An 18,210-nucleotide genomic window follows, 5' to 3' on the forward strand; every position below is an offset into this window, starting at 1 on the left:
GTGAAATAGCAGTGAAATCCACAGAAAACTCAAAACCAGTGATGACACCGGATGGTCATTCATATACAATGTACAACACGCATATATGGGATTCTACATTGTAGTCTTACGGGGAATATAGAGTATTCCTAGAAAGCAGTCAACCCATTGATATGTTCACATAAATTAAAATTTAACTTCGACCGCCTGATTTCTAGTTTCCTTTTGGTTTTCTGTAATTAGTCGAGTAAATAGTTTATACACAGGGCTACAAAAACTTAGCTGATATTTTATACTAATATCCACACCACTAATTAAACTCCCCATGCCCCATTTTCATTCCCCGGCCATTAACATTCAAGGCAGGGGCGGATACAACTTCTTGAGAAAGGGAGGTGTGTGTGTGTGTGTGTGTGCGTGCGTGCGTGCGTGCGTGCGCGAGAATGTATGAGTATGCCGCAACACGAGAGTTTCAATGGTCATTTAATAAACTTTCAGGACGTCATACCTTATCTGGATCCGCTTATGTGAGGAGTGATTACCATTAACATTATTACTAGTCATGCTCGTAAACACACCTGTGAACTGTTGGGAAAAGACACATCATTTTGACCAGACACAAGTGATTAAAAGTTAAAAAGTATTTTACTTCGTATTTTCTGTATAGACTCGTGTCATCCCATTATTATCAAACAGGAACAAAATTGGAAGGCCAATGACTAAGGAATGTTAATATTTCATTTGAAAATACGCATTAGTCTATCGACATAGGCATTTACATCAGAAATTGAAACGATGTTGGAAACCCCAAATATCGCTTACATAATGTGATTGCCGTATGGTTGTGTCACTGTGTATGGCGTAGTTATTCATTATTGACTATTGGTTGTTTATAAATAACAACACAACACAACACAACACAACACAACACACCCTCCATTGTTGAACACACCATTATAAACATCTGTCTACACGTTATAGCTATATGCTGTATGCATACAAGTCAACGCAGCGCATGACTCTCGCCCGTCAGCTACTATTCCGGGTAACTGTATTGAAAAGAGTTCTCGGAACTACCGTGACGTCACATGCAGTCTGTAATCTCATCATGGCGCGCTGAGTGCGCCTTGTGTCCTTTCTCACTTCAACTCTCCTTCTTCTGACTTTTGGCAAACATTTATGGAACTAAATTCTGTATCCGTTAGGTAAGTTATTGTTCTTTACTACTTTCAATGTATAAACCAATTTAAGTCCGTATACTAGTCATATATTGATATTAGATGGGGTAAAGTGTGGGTGACCTTTAAGGAGGTAGGTCATAGCACTGGTATTGCTTGATTGACGTTACAGTAAATTCAGAATGACAATATCAACAGCGGGCATATATCGTTTTAATTCGAAATATTTTTGTGCAGTTAGATTTACTGTTAATGCATGGCTTGATAGAGCAGGGTCAGAAGTCCACATTCCACAATGTCATCATGACCGAAATCTATCTGTATGACGTGGATAGGGGTGTATCTTTCAAATTTCTCAATGTCTATACCCAGAAGGGAATTCGAATACTAACTTCTTCAAAACATGTGATTACGTGAAATATTTCAATTTTAAAACAAATATTTGGAGGAAGATTAAGAAATGAAACAGGAACAACTATATCTTTTCACGTATGCCGTTTCTGCGCATGCCTATTGCCAGGGGCAAATTTCGATTGTTGTTCTGTACACAAAAGCACGCAACCATAGCGATCAAAACGAATTAAATTGGCATTGACAGTGAAGTATATTATAACATATGGAGTGGGTAGATTTGCTCCAATCATAAGTTCCTTGTTTTTTTAAATATCTACTTAGGAATGCATTGCTTATTGCAAACCAGATATGAATGTCCAGATATGTATTACACAACACGTGGTACAACAAAATCTATTTACTATTCTGTTCATTTTATACCATTCGATCCTATTACCGTGTGTCATATTCTTGATAGTAATCAAACTGAAATAATTGATCTTGTTCGTAAATAGAACAATACACCAGTGATATGATATTCTTAAGGGTATCCGGGCTGTGCCAATATTTTCAGCAGTATATATAAATACATGCAGTCATTGGACCGATCCCAGTCGGAATTAAAACAGTGTCGGGATACAACATTTAAAGGGGCACTTTGACACTGTTATTACTTTTATATATTTATGAATATCATTTTGCATATGGAATAAACTCCTCTGCATGACACCTCAGGTATATACGACAATATTAAATGTATCTTACACTTTATAACGTACACTACACTATGTAACATATACACTACATTATACAAATGAATATCCCTTACACTGTAATGTAGAACATGTATTATACACTATACAACACGGACCCGACACTTTGTAACATGTAGCCTACACTTTGTAACATATGCCTGACACTTTGTAATATGAAACCTACACCATATACCATGCATACTATACACTATAACATATATTATACACTATATAGCATGCATTATACACTATGTAACATTAATCCTATATCATATGACATGAATACTTACATAATATATTTTTACACACGTACTACGCTATTTAACATGCTTGAAATATAACATGTATACTACATGTCTACAGCATGTTTATATTAACGCCACTATAAAACATATCCAGAGCAGCATATAGCATACATGCATACGGCATATACTACACTGAGCAGCATGTACGCTTATAGGATAATGTTTATACTTCACTATACCAAATGCACAGTGAACATATATAACATATACTCTATAATATGCAACATGAATGCTACACTACATGACATTTATACTACACTATACTTATGTATAGTTACTATATAAAATGTGAACTTCACAATATAACGTACATGTTCAATGGAATATTATCTAACCTTCATGATATACCATGAACAGTGATCCATATATCATGCTCAAGCACATGTACAATCTTTTACATCACATATATTATCAACTATATCATATGTATATTGCACTTTATATCATGAATGCTAGAATATATATGTAATATTACATTAAACTATAGCGCATGCACAAAAAACTATACAACTTTAGTATCACATTATACGAGATATGTACAACATGTACTTTATTATGTAACATTTCCTTTATTATATCGTTTGAAGAGTAAACAAAGCCAGGTTTGCACTATACTAAAGACGATATATTGTATAGCACCATACACTACCTGTTCCTGTCCATGATATATTTACTAGGCGCCAACACAATATAGGATATATGCCACACGATATACCATATTTATACTTATATTATATTTATGTATACTTCATATAACATGTAAACTAAACCATATAACATGTATAATACATCATATGGCATGTGTACTACATCATATAACATTTATAATACATCATATAACATGTATAATACATCATATTACATGTGTATTACACCATATAACATGTATAATAAACCATATAGCATGTTTACTTCATATAACATGTATAACTCATCTTATAACATGTATGATACATCATATTACACGTGTACTACACCATATGCCATGTTTAAGTATACTACACCATATAACATGCATAATAAACCATATATCATGCATACATCATATTACAAGTATACACCATATTACATGTGTACTACATCATATAATAAGCTTAATACACCATACATGTATAATACACCATATAACATTTATAATACATCATAAAACATGTATAATACATCATATTACATATGTACTACACCATACAACAAGTATAATACACCATATAACATTTATAATACACCATTTAACATTTATAATACACCATATAACAAGCATAACGCATAATATAACATGCACAATACACCGTATAAAACGTATAATACACATATAAAATGTATAATAAATCGTATAAAAGTATAATAAACCATATAACAAGTATAACACATGATATAACATTATAATACACCTTATAACAAGTATAATGAATCATATAAAATGTATAATAAATCATATTACATGTGTATTACACCATATAACAAGTATAATACACCATATAACATGTATAACACACCATATTACATGTATAATACACTATATAACATATACAATACATCATAATACATGTCATATAACCATGTACAATACACCATATAACATGTATAATACATCATATAACATGTATAATACACCATATAACACCATGTATATAATACACCATATTAGATATATAACCATATAACATACACCATAATAATCTACTATGTATATAACATATATATATACACCATATAACATGTATAATACACCATATACCAAGTATGATACACAAGATATAACATGTATAATACACCAGATAACATGTATAATACACCATATAACATGTATGATGCACAATATATTATGTATGATACACAATATAACATGTATAATACACCAGATAACATGTATAAAGCATCATATAACATTTATTACACATCATATTAAATGTGTACTATACCATATAGCACGTGTAATACATCATATAACATGTATAATACATCATATAAAAAGTATAATACAGAATATAAGATGCATAATACACAATATAACATGCATAAAAAACCATATAACATGTATGATACACCATATAAGATTATAATACACCATATAACATGCATTATACACCATATAACATGTATGATAAACAATATAACATGTATAATACACCAGATAACATGAATAAAGCATCATGTAACATTTACAATACATCATATTAAATGTGTACTATACCATATAGCACGTGTAATACACATATAACATGCATAATGCATTATATAACATGTATGATACACCATTTAAGATGTATAATACATCATATTACATGTATGAAACGCAATATAACATGTATAATACATCATATTACAAGTATAATACACCATAAAACATGTATAATACACCATATAAGATGTATAATACACCATATAAAATGTATAATACATCATGTAACATGTATTATACACCATATAACATGTATGATACACAATATGACATGTATGATACACATTATAACATGTATAATACACCATATGACGTGTATAATACATCATATAAGATGTATAATCCACCATATAACATGTATAATCCAACATATAACATGTATAATGCACCATATAACATGTATAATACACCATATAGCATGTATGATTCACAATATAACATGTATAATACACCAGATAACATGTATAAAGCATCATATAACATTTATAATACATCATATTAAATGTGTACTATACCATATAAGACATGTGATACATCATATAACATGTATAATACACATATAACATGCATAATACACCATGTAACATGTATGATACACCATATAAGATTATAATACACCATATAACATGCATAATACACCATATAACATGTATGATAAACAATATAACATGTATAATACACCAGATAACATGAATAAAGCATCATGTAACATTTACAATACATCATATTAAATGTGTACTATACCATATAGCACGTGTAATACACATATAACATGCATAATACATTATATAACATGTATGATACACCATTTAAGATGTATAATGCATCATATTACATGTATGAAACACAATATAACATGTATAATACATCATATAACAAGTATAATACACCATAAAACATGTACACCATATAAGATGTATAATACATCATATTACATGTGTACAACACTATGACATGTATATATACATCATATTACATGTGTTATATGATACACATATAACATCTATAATACATGATATTACATGTGTACAACATTATAACACGTATGATGCATCATATTACATGTGTACAACATCATAAGACGTATAATACATCATATTACATGTGTACAACACTATAACACGTATAATACATCATATTACATGTGTACAACACTATAAGACGTACAATACATCATATTACATGTGTAGAATACTATAACATGTATAGTACATCATATTACATGTGTACAAAACTTAAACATCTATAAAACATGACATTACATGTGTACAACACTATAACATGTATAATACATCACATTACATGTGTACAACACTATAACATGTATAATACATCATATTACATGTGTACAACGCTATAAGACGTATAATACATCATGTCAAATGTGTACAACACTATAAGACGTATAATACATCATGTCAAATGTGTACAACACTATGAGACGTATAATACATCATATTACTTGTTGACAACACTATAAGATGTATAATACATCATATTACATGTGTAAAACACTATAAGATGTATAATACATCATATATAACATGTGTACAACACTATAAGATGTATAATACATCATATTATATGTGTACAATACTATAAGAAGTATAGTACATCATATTGCATGTGTACAACACTATAACATCTATAATACACCATATTACATGTGTTCAACACTAGAAGAAGCAACGCTATAAGATGTATAATACATCATATTACATGGGTACAACACTATAAGATGTATAATACATCATATTACATGTGTACAACACTGTAACATCTTTAATATATCACATCACATGTATAACACACATATAAGATGTATAATACATCATATTACATGTCTACAACACTCTAAGATGTATAATACATCATATTACATGTGTACAACACTATAACATCTTTAATACATCACATCACATGTATAACACACATATAAGATGTATAATACATCATATTACATGTCTACAGCACTCTAAGATGTATAATACATCATATTACATTGGTACAACACTATAACATGTATAATACACCATATAACATGTATGATACACATACAATATGTATAATACATCATATTACATGTGTACAACATTATATAACATGTATGATACACCATTTAACATGCATAATACATCATATTACATGTGTACAATACTAAAAGATGTATAATACATCATATTACATGTGTACAACACTATGACATGTATAAAACGTCGTATTACATGTGTACAACACTATAAGATGTATAATCCATCATATTACATGTGTACAACACTATAACAAATATAATACATCATATTACATGTGTACAACACTATGACATGTATAAAACTTCATATTACATGTGTACAACACTATATGATGTATAATACATCATGTTACATGTGTACAACACCATAACATATATAATACATCATATTACATGTGTACAACGCTATAACATGTATAATAAATCCTACTACATGTCTGCAACACTATAACATGTATAATACATCATATTACATGTGTACAACACTATAACATGTATGATACACCATATAACATGTATAATCCACATATAAGATTATAATACATCATATTATATGTGTACAACATTATATAACATGTATGATACACCATTTAACATGTATAATACATCATATTACATGTGCACAACGCTACAGCATGTATAATAGATCATATTACATGTCTGCAACACTATAACATGTATAATACATCATATTACATGTGTACAACACTATAACATGTATAATACATCATATTACATGTGTACAACACTGTAAGATGTATAATACATCATATTACATGTGTACAACACAAATATTACATGTGTACAACACTATAAGATGTATAATACACCATATTACTTGTGTACAACACTATAAGATGTATAATACACCATATTACATGTGTACAACACTTTAAGATGTATAATACACCATATTACTTGTGTACAACACTATAAGATGTATAGTACACCATATTACATGTGTACAACACTATAAGATGTATAATACATCATATTACATGTGTACAACACTATAACACGTATAATATATCATATTACAAGTGTACAACACTATAAGACGTATAATACACCATATTACATGTGTACAACACTATAACACATTACTATTAATTACTTTTCCTGTGAATGTATATGATACATTATTTTGTCATTCCAGAACCACTAATTCACTCACGTCTGCATTTGATGTGAGTCATTTTGTTTGTCTTTGAAACAATGACACACGGAAGTCGCCAACACATCATACAAGAAATCATGGATAATTTGGGAGAAAGTGTCCAATGTGACCAGTTAGTTAACACGCTGGCTGACAAACAGATCATCTCGAGAGATGACGTCACACGAATAACCAACATTGAGGACAAGGGCAAGATGACAGAACTTGTTCAAGTTGTTCTGGAAAAGGGAGACGAACTGCATCCTTTAGCTCTGAAAATCCTAGAGGCGATGAAGCATCCCAACCAACAAAGCACAAGAGAGGACGGATCAAGCAATAGACGCAGTTACTAGTGGTAAGCTGGACTACATTCAAGAGCCCCAAATGTGGCCTGGGTGTCTAATGATGAGAAAATCAATTTGTGGAGTTGTTCCCCTTTATCGCGCAAGGATCCTGTGGTTGTTGGGTTGAGGCTTTCGTAGCATAACACGTTAGTCGTAATGGGCGACTTAATGGATCTGGTGGTCCGACTCGGTTTGGCTCGTTGCTCATACTATCAGTCTCAAGATTATTACAGGCTCATACTATCAGTTTCAAGATTATTACAGGCTCATACTATCAGTCTCAAGATTATTACAGGCTCATACTATCAGTCTCCAGATTATTACAGGCTCATACTGTCAGTCTCAAGATTATTACAGGCTCATACTGTCAGTCTCAAGATTATTACAGGCTCATACTATCAGTCTAAGATTATAACAGGCTCATACTATCAGCTTCCAGATTATTACAGGCTCATACTATCAGTCTCATTACTTATCAGGCTCATGCTCTCCAAGATTATTACAGGCTTACTCAGGCTCATACATCAGTCTCAAGATTATTACTATCAGTCTCAAGATTATTACAGGCTCATACTATCAGTCATACTATCAGTCCATCAGGCTCATACTATCAGATTATTACAGGCTCATACTATCAGTCTCAAGATTATTACAGGCAGGCTCAATTATTATTACAGGCTCATACTATCAGTCTCAGTCATACCATCAGTCTCAAGATTATTACAGGCTCATACTATCAGTCTCAAAGATTATTACAGGCTCATACTATCAGTCTCCAGATTATTACAGGCTCATACTATCAGTCAGTCTCATACTCTCAGATTATTACAGGCTCATACCTATCAGTCTCAAGATTATTACAGGCTCATACTATCAGTCTCAAGATTATTACAGGCTCATACTATCAGTCTCAAGATTATTACAGGCTCATACTATCAGTCTCAAGATTATTACAGGCACATACTATCAGTCTCAAGATTATTACAGGCTCATACTATCAGTCTCAAGATTATTACAGGCTCATACTATCAGTCTCAAGATTATTACAGGCTCATACTATCAGTCTCCAGATTATTACTGGCTACACTGATACATCTGGTATACTACTGAGTGTGACGTTAACGTTAAAGTGTCTTTTCCTCACCTAGTTGTGTACTTAAATCTAACCAAGGCGTGGTTATACTGATACGTCTACATACATGTGCATGTCGAAACCCTATGAAACGAATGTGCAGGTCTTTCGGTTTTAGTGTGAAACTATTTACTAATGTTAATATCTACACTGTTTTTATTAAAAATCAATAATTTTGTGTTTTCTGCCAATAAACTATCAAGGACCTGGCTAAATATGCGTTGGAGTAAAATATAACCAAATATATCAACTGACAAAGAAACTTTGTTTCAGGATCACGTACTGTTGCTTCACCACCGTCAACTGATAGGCGCGTTCTGTCTAACAGTGATGTCTCAAATAATTGGCCTCTGAAGAATTTTTTGGTTGATATTTCTAAAGAAATGGGAGATGATGACTTGGAATCGATGAAGGATATCATGGACGGTAAAGTGACAATCGTAGATAATACATATTTTATTACATATTCATATGTAAAGGTATAGGATCGGAATGACATCCTACACTCGTTTTAATTAAGACTTTTTCGGGATTATCATTTTCAGCAATGTTGTATTTTCTGTTGCCAGTATAACCAAACAATGGCATGATATGACTTTTGGTGTTAAACTGTATCGAAAACCTATGGTGAATATATTCTGGTTCCTTCATAACGTATTTTGAGAAGAATTTGCATACGTTTTACTCTGTCAAAATATGTAAAGAACATATTTTACCCATGATTGTCATGAATAAATCAGCATAACATGGAGGACTGGCTATGTCCACCAAGTGATGCCAAAGAAGTTAGTGTAACATCGAAGACTGGCTAGACCCACCTTCTGATGCCAAAGAAGCAACTCTAACATCGATGACTGGGTATGTCCACTTATGATGCCAAAGAAGCCACTCTGACATCGATGACTGGGTATGTCCACCTTATGATGCCAAAGATGTCACTCTAACATCGATCACTGGCTATGTCCACCTTTTGATGCCAAAGAAGCCGCTCTAACAGTGAAGACTGGGCATGTCCACCTTATGATGATATAGAAGCCACTCTAACATTGATGACTGGCTATGTCCACCAAGTGATGCCAAAGAAGCACCTCTAACATCGATCACTGGCTATGTCCACCTTCTGATGCTGAAGAAGCCACTCTTACAGTGACGACCGGGTATGTCCATTTTATGAGGCCAAAGAAGCACCTCTAACATCGATGACTAGCTATGTCCACCTTATGATGCCAAAGAAGCCACTCTAAGATCGATCACTGGCTATGTCCACCTTATGATTCTGAAGAAGCCGCTCTTACATCGAAGACTGGGTATGTCCACCTTATGATGCCAAAGAAGCCACTCTCTAACATGTCCACCTCCTGATGAAGAAGCACTGGCTATGTCCACCTTCTGATGCCAAAGAAGCCACTCTAACATCGATGACTGGCTATGTCCACCTTATGATGCCAAAGAAGCCACTCTAACATCGATGACTGGCTATGTCCACCTTATGATGCCAAAGAAGCCACTCTAACATCGATGACTGGCTATGTCCACCTTATGATGATATAGAAGTCACTCTAAATCGATGACTGGCTATGTCCACCTTCTGATGCCAAAGAAGCCACTCTAACATCCATGACTGGCTATGTCCACCTTATGATGCCAAAGAAGCCACTCTAACATCGATGACTGGGTATGTCCACCTTCTGATGCCAAAGAAGCCACTCTAACATGGATGACTGGCTATGTCCACCTCCTGATGCCAAAGAAGCACCTCTAACATCGATGACTGGGTATGTCCACCTTCTGATGCCAAAGAAGCCACTCTAACATGGATGACTGGCTATGTCCACCTCCTGATGCCAAAGAAGCCCCTCTAACATCGATGATTGGCTATGTCCACCTTTTGATGCCAAAGAAGTCACTGTCTATGTTCACCTAAAGAAGTGATTCTAATATGGACGGCTGGCGATGTCTACCTTCTTATGCTGTACAGGCCAATCTAACATGAGAGGCTAGCTATGTCCACCTTGTGATGCTGAACAAGTACTCTAACATGGAAGACTGGCTATGTCCACCTTATAATGAAATTTCTGGTTGGTGATAAAATACGCTTGAATAACATTGATTATACGTATCTTTAACATATGAATTGATAGCAAGTTTGAGATCCCATAAAAAAGCTGGTAATATAGTATCGAAACAAGACTGCAAATCCAAAACTCCAGAAAGTGAAAAAACTGATCCGTTTTATCATTAACTTACTATCCCCACAACGGTGTATCTAACATCATTTCAGAAAACTTTTCAGCACTCACATGGGTGAGGGGGCGGTGAGGTAGCCTTGTGGTTTAGGCGTTCGCTCGTCACGTCGAAGACCCGGGTTCGATTCCCCACATGAGTACAATATGTGAAACTCATTTCTGGTGTCCCATGCCGTGATATTGCTGGAATATTGCTAAAAGCGGCGTAAAACCACACTCACATTTTGCACAAAATAGTAACTGATCTTTAATGCAGGAGTACGCTTCTAATCTATATTTAAGCTTAAAACAAAACTGATTCATAACATTTAAAACATCAGATGACAATATATAGGTATATAAGTTACTTTCACTGGCACATATGTAAAGGTTATCTCGTTATGCTATTTATGTGTTGAATTCAATCACGACATGCGTTCTCACTCACATGTTACCATTTCAGGTGAACCAGGTTTTCAGGGCTCTGCGATGGAGAAGATTACCACGCCAATGAAACTATTCAGACAGCTGATGAACACTGGACGCATCAATGCATATAATCTGCACTTCCTGCAAGCACTGGTCAGGAGGGTTGACCGCTTTGACCTGAATTACAAAGTTCGACAGTTTTGTTTAGAAAGTCGCCACCAGCCGATTCATTTCTTCACACCTGATGAACAACCAGGTGAGTGTATGTGCTTCATAGGTAGTTAACCTTTCCTGTCTGTTTTTACTATTGCAAAGTTTTACCTATAATTGGTTTGTTGTTTAGTGTGTTGCACTCGGCAATATTCCAGCTGTATGGCGGCGGTTTGTAATATTCGTCTGAACCAGAAAATCCAGTGATCAACAGCACGATCATCGGAGTATGCAATTGGGATACGATGACACGTGTCAACCAAGTCAGCGAGCCTGACCAGTTGGTCGCCAGCTTATGACAAGCACTGGTTACTGAAGACAAATTCTAACCCGGATCTTCACGGATATCATTACTTATGAAGCTGTAGTACTGATATTGAAATATTCATTGTCTCACATCATATGAAATTGCATAACCAATTCAACGTCGGCTTTCTCCCTTATGAATAATACAAATCGTCAGCGACAGAGGTATAATTGTATTACACGAAAAATCTTCCCAACGACGTATTTTGGTCGAAAACAGGTTTTCAACTAAAAACATTGGTTGGAATGACCTAAAAAACTAAAAGTTGTCCAAATGGTAAGATATCTTTTCATTTGTTTATTAAATTGTGGTCTTGGTGTCTAAGCAAATATTTTCCTATGTATTATGCATTAAAATAACTTAATTTCTCGTATTTTTGTAAGAAAAATCAACCATTTAAAAGTATTCAAAAAGATTCACATATTAAGATTGAGTTAACAACATAATGTTGTGGATGTAATCGTAAACATTTGCTACACTTCAACCTGTATGTTACTGTTTGCATTTGGGGTAAAAGAAAGTAAATTATAGGGTTATACAGACAACACAGAGTTACCTCCCCCTGAGTTGTCACGGTTTACCGGTCATATGGTCGTATATATTTTTCAAACACGAACAAACACGGAGACGAATCAATAATGATATTACAAGGAGACAAATATGTGTTATTGTTTTTTTGCGATTTTACAGCGACTTCTGTCTGGCAGAAAATTAATAAAGTATATAAACAATTAAAATAAGTATGTCACATCATATCTTTTCTATAACGTTCAGGGGCGGTGGGTCAGCCTAGTAGTAAATAGTTCGTTCGTCACGCCGAGAACCCGGGTTCGATTCCCCACATGGGTACGATGTGTGAAGCTCATTTCTGTCCCCCGCCGTGATATTGCTGGAATATTGCTAAAAGCGGCGTAAAACCAAACTCACTCACTCACTTTAACGTTCATATGAATTATTTGGAATCGTTGCTGGTTTGTAGAATGTTCAACAAATGAGTACTCATGTTCTTTATTGCAGAAAACGGATACAAATATGTTAAACACCACATTGAAGGTGGCATTGACCAGCTGACACATTCACAAGCAGAACGTCTCCGAGCAGAGGTTGCCGATCTCTTGTGTGTACCATCAACGTTTGTCTTCATCAAGGGTATCGAGCCTGCAGATAGTCTCCTGTTCACGTTTATGGTGAGGGAAAAAGACGTCAGCAGCTTCATCGCTATCTTCACGTCACCAGAGGTATCACTGGTTCATTTATCTGTCCACGTGGAAATACAGGAAACGGAATTATGCCTGTCAGGTATGGAAATTGTTTACTTTTAATGATGGGTTTCTTTGATGAAATATGGTTGGTTGGGTTGTTGTTTAAAGCCACACTTAGGCGGCGGTTTGTAAATTATCGAGTCTCGACCAGACAATCGAATGACCAACAACATGAGCACCGATCTACGCAATTGGGATACGATGACAATTGTCATCCAAGTCAGCGAGCCTGACCACCCGATGCCGTTAGTCGCCTATTACGACAATCATGGGTTACTGAAGATGAATTATAACCTGGATCTTCACGGTTTGATGAAATATGAATGGTCCTACTAAAGATATAAAATATCACATTATGATGTTGATTTTTTATCCTACTGGAGCAGAAAGGTAAAAGTAAATAGTTTTCATTTAATTTTCGGTTGAATATGTGTGCAGATCAGATGGTGATTCAAGCCGTTTTAGCAATGCATGAAGTCTTAATGCATGTTTTTGACTACATATATTGGTAATTTACCATACATTGCAACTTCTACAGAGATCGCCCCAACTCAGGAAAAGGACCACAAACCGATGTTCGACCAGTTGAAACGCCTGCTCGAGCGAGAGCAGAGCCTTCAGAAGCAGCTAGAAGAAAGAGATGAGATACTGATAGTTCTTCAGGATGAACTAGATAGAAAGGATGAGGAAACCTCAGTAGATCAGGTCCTACGAGGTGACGAGGAGGAGGACATGGATATACATCAATTACATCAACAGTATGAACTGTACAAAAACCTTTTTCTCAGGGTGATGGATGTACTGAAAACCATGAAGCCAAATGATCACAAGAAGAGTGCCAATGGCACAGTCGGATCACTAAAATCATCCAGTGCATCCAGTCTTTTCAGACAGCTATTGTCCCAAGCGAAGCAACGCTGTGATACAGATTTATTAAACAAACTGCTGGATACAAAGACGATACTTGACGACATATTGCACGAGGAGAGACTCAGGAAAATGCAGGATATTATCATAATGCTGTCAGAACGGGTGGAGGAACAGGCAGAAATGAATGCAAATCTGAGGGCATCCAGTAACATAGCGGGTGCATCGTCAACGTTCCTGCAAGACATCTTGGCAATTCAGGAACAGACAAGAAACCATGCCATCAAACAACACCAAGAAGAGGATTATACACTGGAAGTCAGTAGTATGATAGGACTGCAGGTGGTTGAAAGAATATACCCAGGTAGACACCTTCAACTATTATTTTACTGTGCACAATTACATTACTTTTGTATAGTATGTTTTAAATGGTCTTCTGTTACAGGATGTAAGCATATAAAAAAAAAATAATGGTCAGTCTGGGATATTTCCCTTATACAATATCTTAATGACTTTATGTACCTATGTTTTCATACTTCGAAATTAGTAACTTTGTTGCTGATATATAACTAGTTAGAACATGCCTGTAACCCATCGATTCTGTTGTTTGAGTGGTTCACTCCCTGACTTTATGTACTGATGTTTTCATACTTCGAAATTAGTAATTTTATTGCCGATGTATAACTAGCTAGAACATGCCTGTAACCCATGAAGTTTGTTGCTGGAGTTGTGCTCTCCCTGACTTAGTATACTTGTAACTATATTCTCTTACTTTGAAAATTTGTAACTCTCTGTTGCCAATATGTAACCAGTCCCAACATGGAGTTGTGTACTCCCCGTCTCTGTACACCTATCTGAAATGAAAAAAAATATTTAAAAAAAAATAAAAAATCTTAATGACAAAAATGTTGAATAATTGGCTGGTGGTGTATTGTTCAGTTTCAATCTGTACATCAAATGTAGTGATCACTGCTGTATTTGTTTCTAGCTCAAGAGATCGCCCCTGAACTTCAGTCCTTCCTAGCCAACATGACTAATACCGGCTTGACAGGCAAGGAGAGGAATAGACTTAAGAATTTTCTCTGCTTCTCGGAACCAGAAAAGAAACAACTGGCCAAGAACCCGGAGAAGCTTCTTGAGTTGGCATTCCTGAGAGAACTCCGCAAGGGTAGATTAGGAGAACCAATGGGTAAATATATAAGTATTTATCATTAATGATGCAACATATACCACTTTCGTCATCTCTAACTCAATGCTAAGCATTAAATATAAATTGCTTCTAATATTGTTTGTTTAATATACTAGATGATAATTTTATTCATACTTTAAAGTATTTCATGCAATCAGTTTTAGAGCTTTAATGTTTGACTTCAGTGTTTGACGATTGGGCAATTTCTATTCTGCAGACTCAATTTTGGGGGACATTTTGGCCAAGATACGAAAAAGACATCTCATCAAGAACCTTGACCTACAGCCTGCATTGGTAAAACGACCGTCAGCAGAGAAGAAGGGCAGCGGTGCCGTTAGAAGGACCCGTACACCTCAACGATCAAGAAAGGAAAGCGAATCCAGCAAAGTGTAACGATGCTGAGATAAATGTCAACAGAAGCCCTCTTTCTTAGACACCAGTTGGAAGTTGCTCACAGAGGTATATGTCATCAGAGTAAACTAAATAGTAGATTCCGAGATATTCAGATCGGCGCAGCGTTACCTTCAATTAATATCACTACTAAGCAAGATGCGTTAATTATAGAGACAAAATATGATAAAATCCCCGTGATGTGCATGAGCTGAATTCAGCATTTGCCTCCAAGGTCTATATGCGAGGGATCTGTTAAAACCTATGGGAACAGAGGCTTATGCGTTTGTTGGAAATTCATGTATTTTTTAATTTTATCTACAATGCTTTGTGATAATTTATGTTTTAAATAAATTTGTCACGGCCACTTATTCAGGGCAGCCGTTTTCCGAATATAAATTCCACAGATTAATTATTAGTTGACTTTTATCCTTAATCATTTGATTACCATTATTTACATCACGCTAAACGATCTTGTTAAATCCCACCCCCAGCTCATTTCATATTGAATTGTCAGTCTGCCTGTGTCACTTTCCATAAATCAGTGTTATACAGATTTAATGCCATATCGAGCCTCAATCAAATATCACCTGTGCTGCGTTACCCTCTTGTCCCGTAACTAGGACATCGTCATTGTCTCCATTATCGTAATCCATTGATGTTCATTTGCATATTTGCCTTCACAATAAACTAAACATATGACTTCCTCGATAACAACTTCTTGGTGTATTGCAAAGAGCGATGTTCCCATCAACCCTAGCATCCAGTTAACTGGTTTATGATTATATTTGTCCTGGCTTCATGACGTTGTGTTATTTGCTGTGCTTACACTTCACCAGACCCAATCCAATTATGTGCTACTTGCTATCAGTTTCATATTGTTACTATTGTTTATATGCTGCTTGCCACTACATATAAATGTATGTATACCTATCTTCACCTCGTTGTAGCTTAATAACGCCGTAAGAATCTACATGCATGGACACGTTGCTCTATGTAATAAACAAAGAAGGTGTTATTCTTAAAGGCGTAAGCTTCATTACTTACTTACCAAATTGTAGAATGCCATAAGACAAATGGAGTCAACCCATTAAAAGTACTTCATCATTACTTCACTGGGAAATAATATTACATATATGTATGTTATAATATTTGATCACTTTCTTAATGCATTGTGTATTGATAATGAACAATGAGTGTGTGTGACTTATGAATAATAGAAATATGACCTCAGCGCTAACTGAATATAAAGTACATATGTTTGTGTTTTTTAAAACAATTGTTTAAGCACGTCCTATTAGGCATTTGCCTTTACGTCCTATTTGGTCTTGTAGTTCTTAAACCATTCTCGAAAATAGCTTTGGCTTTATTTACACCGTGAATAATGAGAAAACTATGTGTGCACTTATAATTATAAAGAGAAAAGGCTTTAAAAATTTACTATGATAGGCATGTAGTGGCAGGACACGTTCACCGTTTGACAAACACCTGGTGTCATCACTGTTTGATAGTAATCATATCACGTTTCCCATCTAGTCCAGAGCTGCTTTGCTCAGTTGCGTACTATTGGACATATCCGACCATATCTCACCACCGAATCTGCCACCACTCTTGTCCTGTCTCTAGTTATGAGCAGGATTGATTACTGTAACTCCCTTCTCGCTGGTGCCACTAAGACACAGATAAGGAAACTTCAGCGTGTGCAAAACGCTGCTGCACGTATAGTGACCCAGTCACGTAAATCTGATGACGCTCTGAAACTCCTACATTCTTTACACTGGCTGCCCATTCACTATAGGATTCAATTCAAGCTTCTGTGCCTCACTTTCCGCTGTCTATCTGGATCTGCCCCTTCGTATCTGGCCCAGTCCCTCACACAGCACCGCCCATGTCGCTCTCTCCGTTCACAGGATAAACGTTTACTCGTTATCCCCA

General features: G+C 35.0%; 1 protein-coding gene and 1 long non-coding RNA gene across 3 annotated transcripts; one reads left to right on the forward strand and one right to left on the reverse strand.

The window, feature by feature from the left end:
* Positions 1 to 1,058: 1,058 nt before the first annotated feature.
* LOC124269206 lies at positions 1,059 to 16,616 on the forward strand. Its single transcript, XM_046704223.1, has 8 exons — positions 1,059 to 1,184; positions 7,921 to 8,275; positions 9,670 to 9,822; positions 12,085 to 12,306; positions 13,585 to 13,866; positions 14,368 to 15,060; positions 15,685 to 15,885; positions 16,103 to 16,616. Exons 3-8 carry the CDS (start codon positions 9,780 to 9,782, stop codon positions 16,276 to 16,278), a joined length of 1,617 nt encoding a protein of 538 aa, XP_046560179.1. The 5' UTR covers positions 1,059 to 1,184; positions 7,921 to 8,275; positions 9,670 to 9,779; the 3' UTR covers positions 16,279 to 16,616.
* On the reverse strand, positions 10,270 to 11,580 carry LOC124269207. 2 transcript variants are annotated; one of them, XR_006896459.1, is made up of 5 exons: positions 11,408 to 11,580; positions 11,182 to 11,231; positions 10,783 to 10,932; positions 10,585 to 10,613; positions 10,270 to 10,534 (listed from the first exon to the last, which is right to left on the reverse strand). It is a non-coding gene; the product is annotated as an uncharacterized LOC124269207 (long non-coding RNA). The 2 variants fall into 2 exon arrangements; XR_006896458.1 differs by lacking the exon at positions 10,585 to 10,613 and having other exon boundaries at positions 10,270 to 10,513.
* Positions 16,617 to 18,210: the final 1,594 nt, after the last annotated feature.

This window comes from Haliotis rubra, unplaced genomic scaffold, assembly GCF_003918875.1.
Source record: "Haliotis rubra isolate DU_JTF1 unplaced genomic scaffold, ASM391887v1 Scf143, whole genome shotgun sequence".
Classification (NCBI taxonomy): domain Eukaryota; kingdom Metazoa; phylum Mollusca; class Gastropoda; order Lepetellida; family Haliotidae; genus Haliotis; species Haliotis rubra.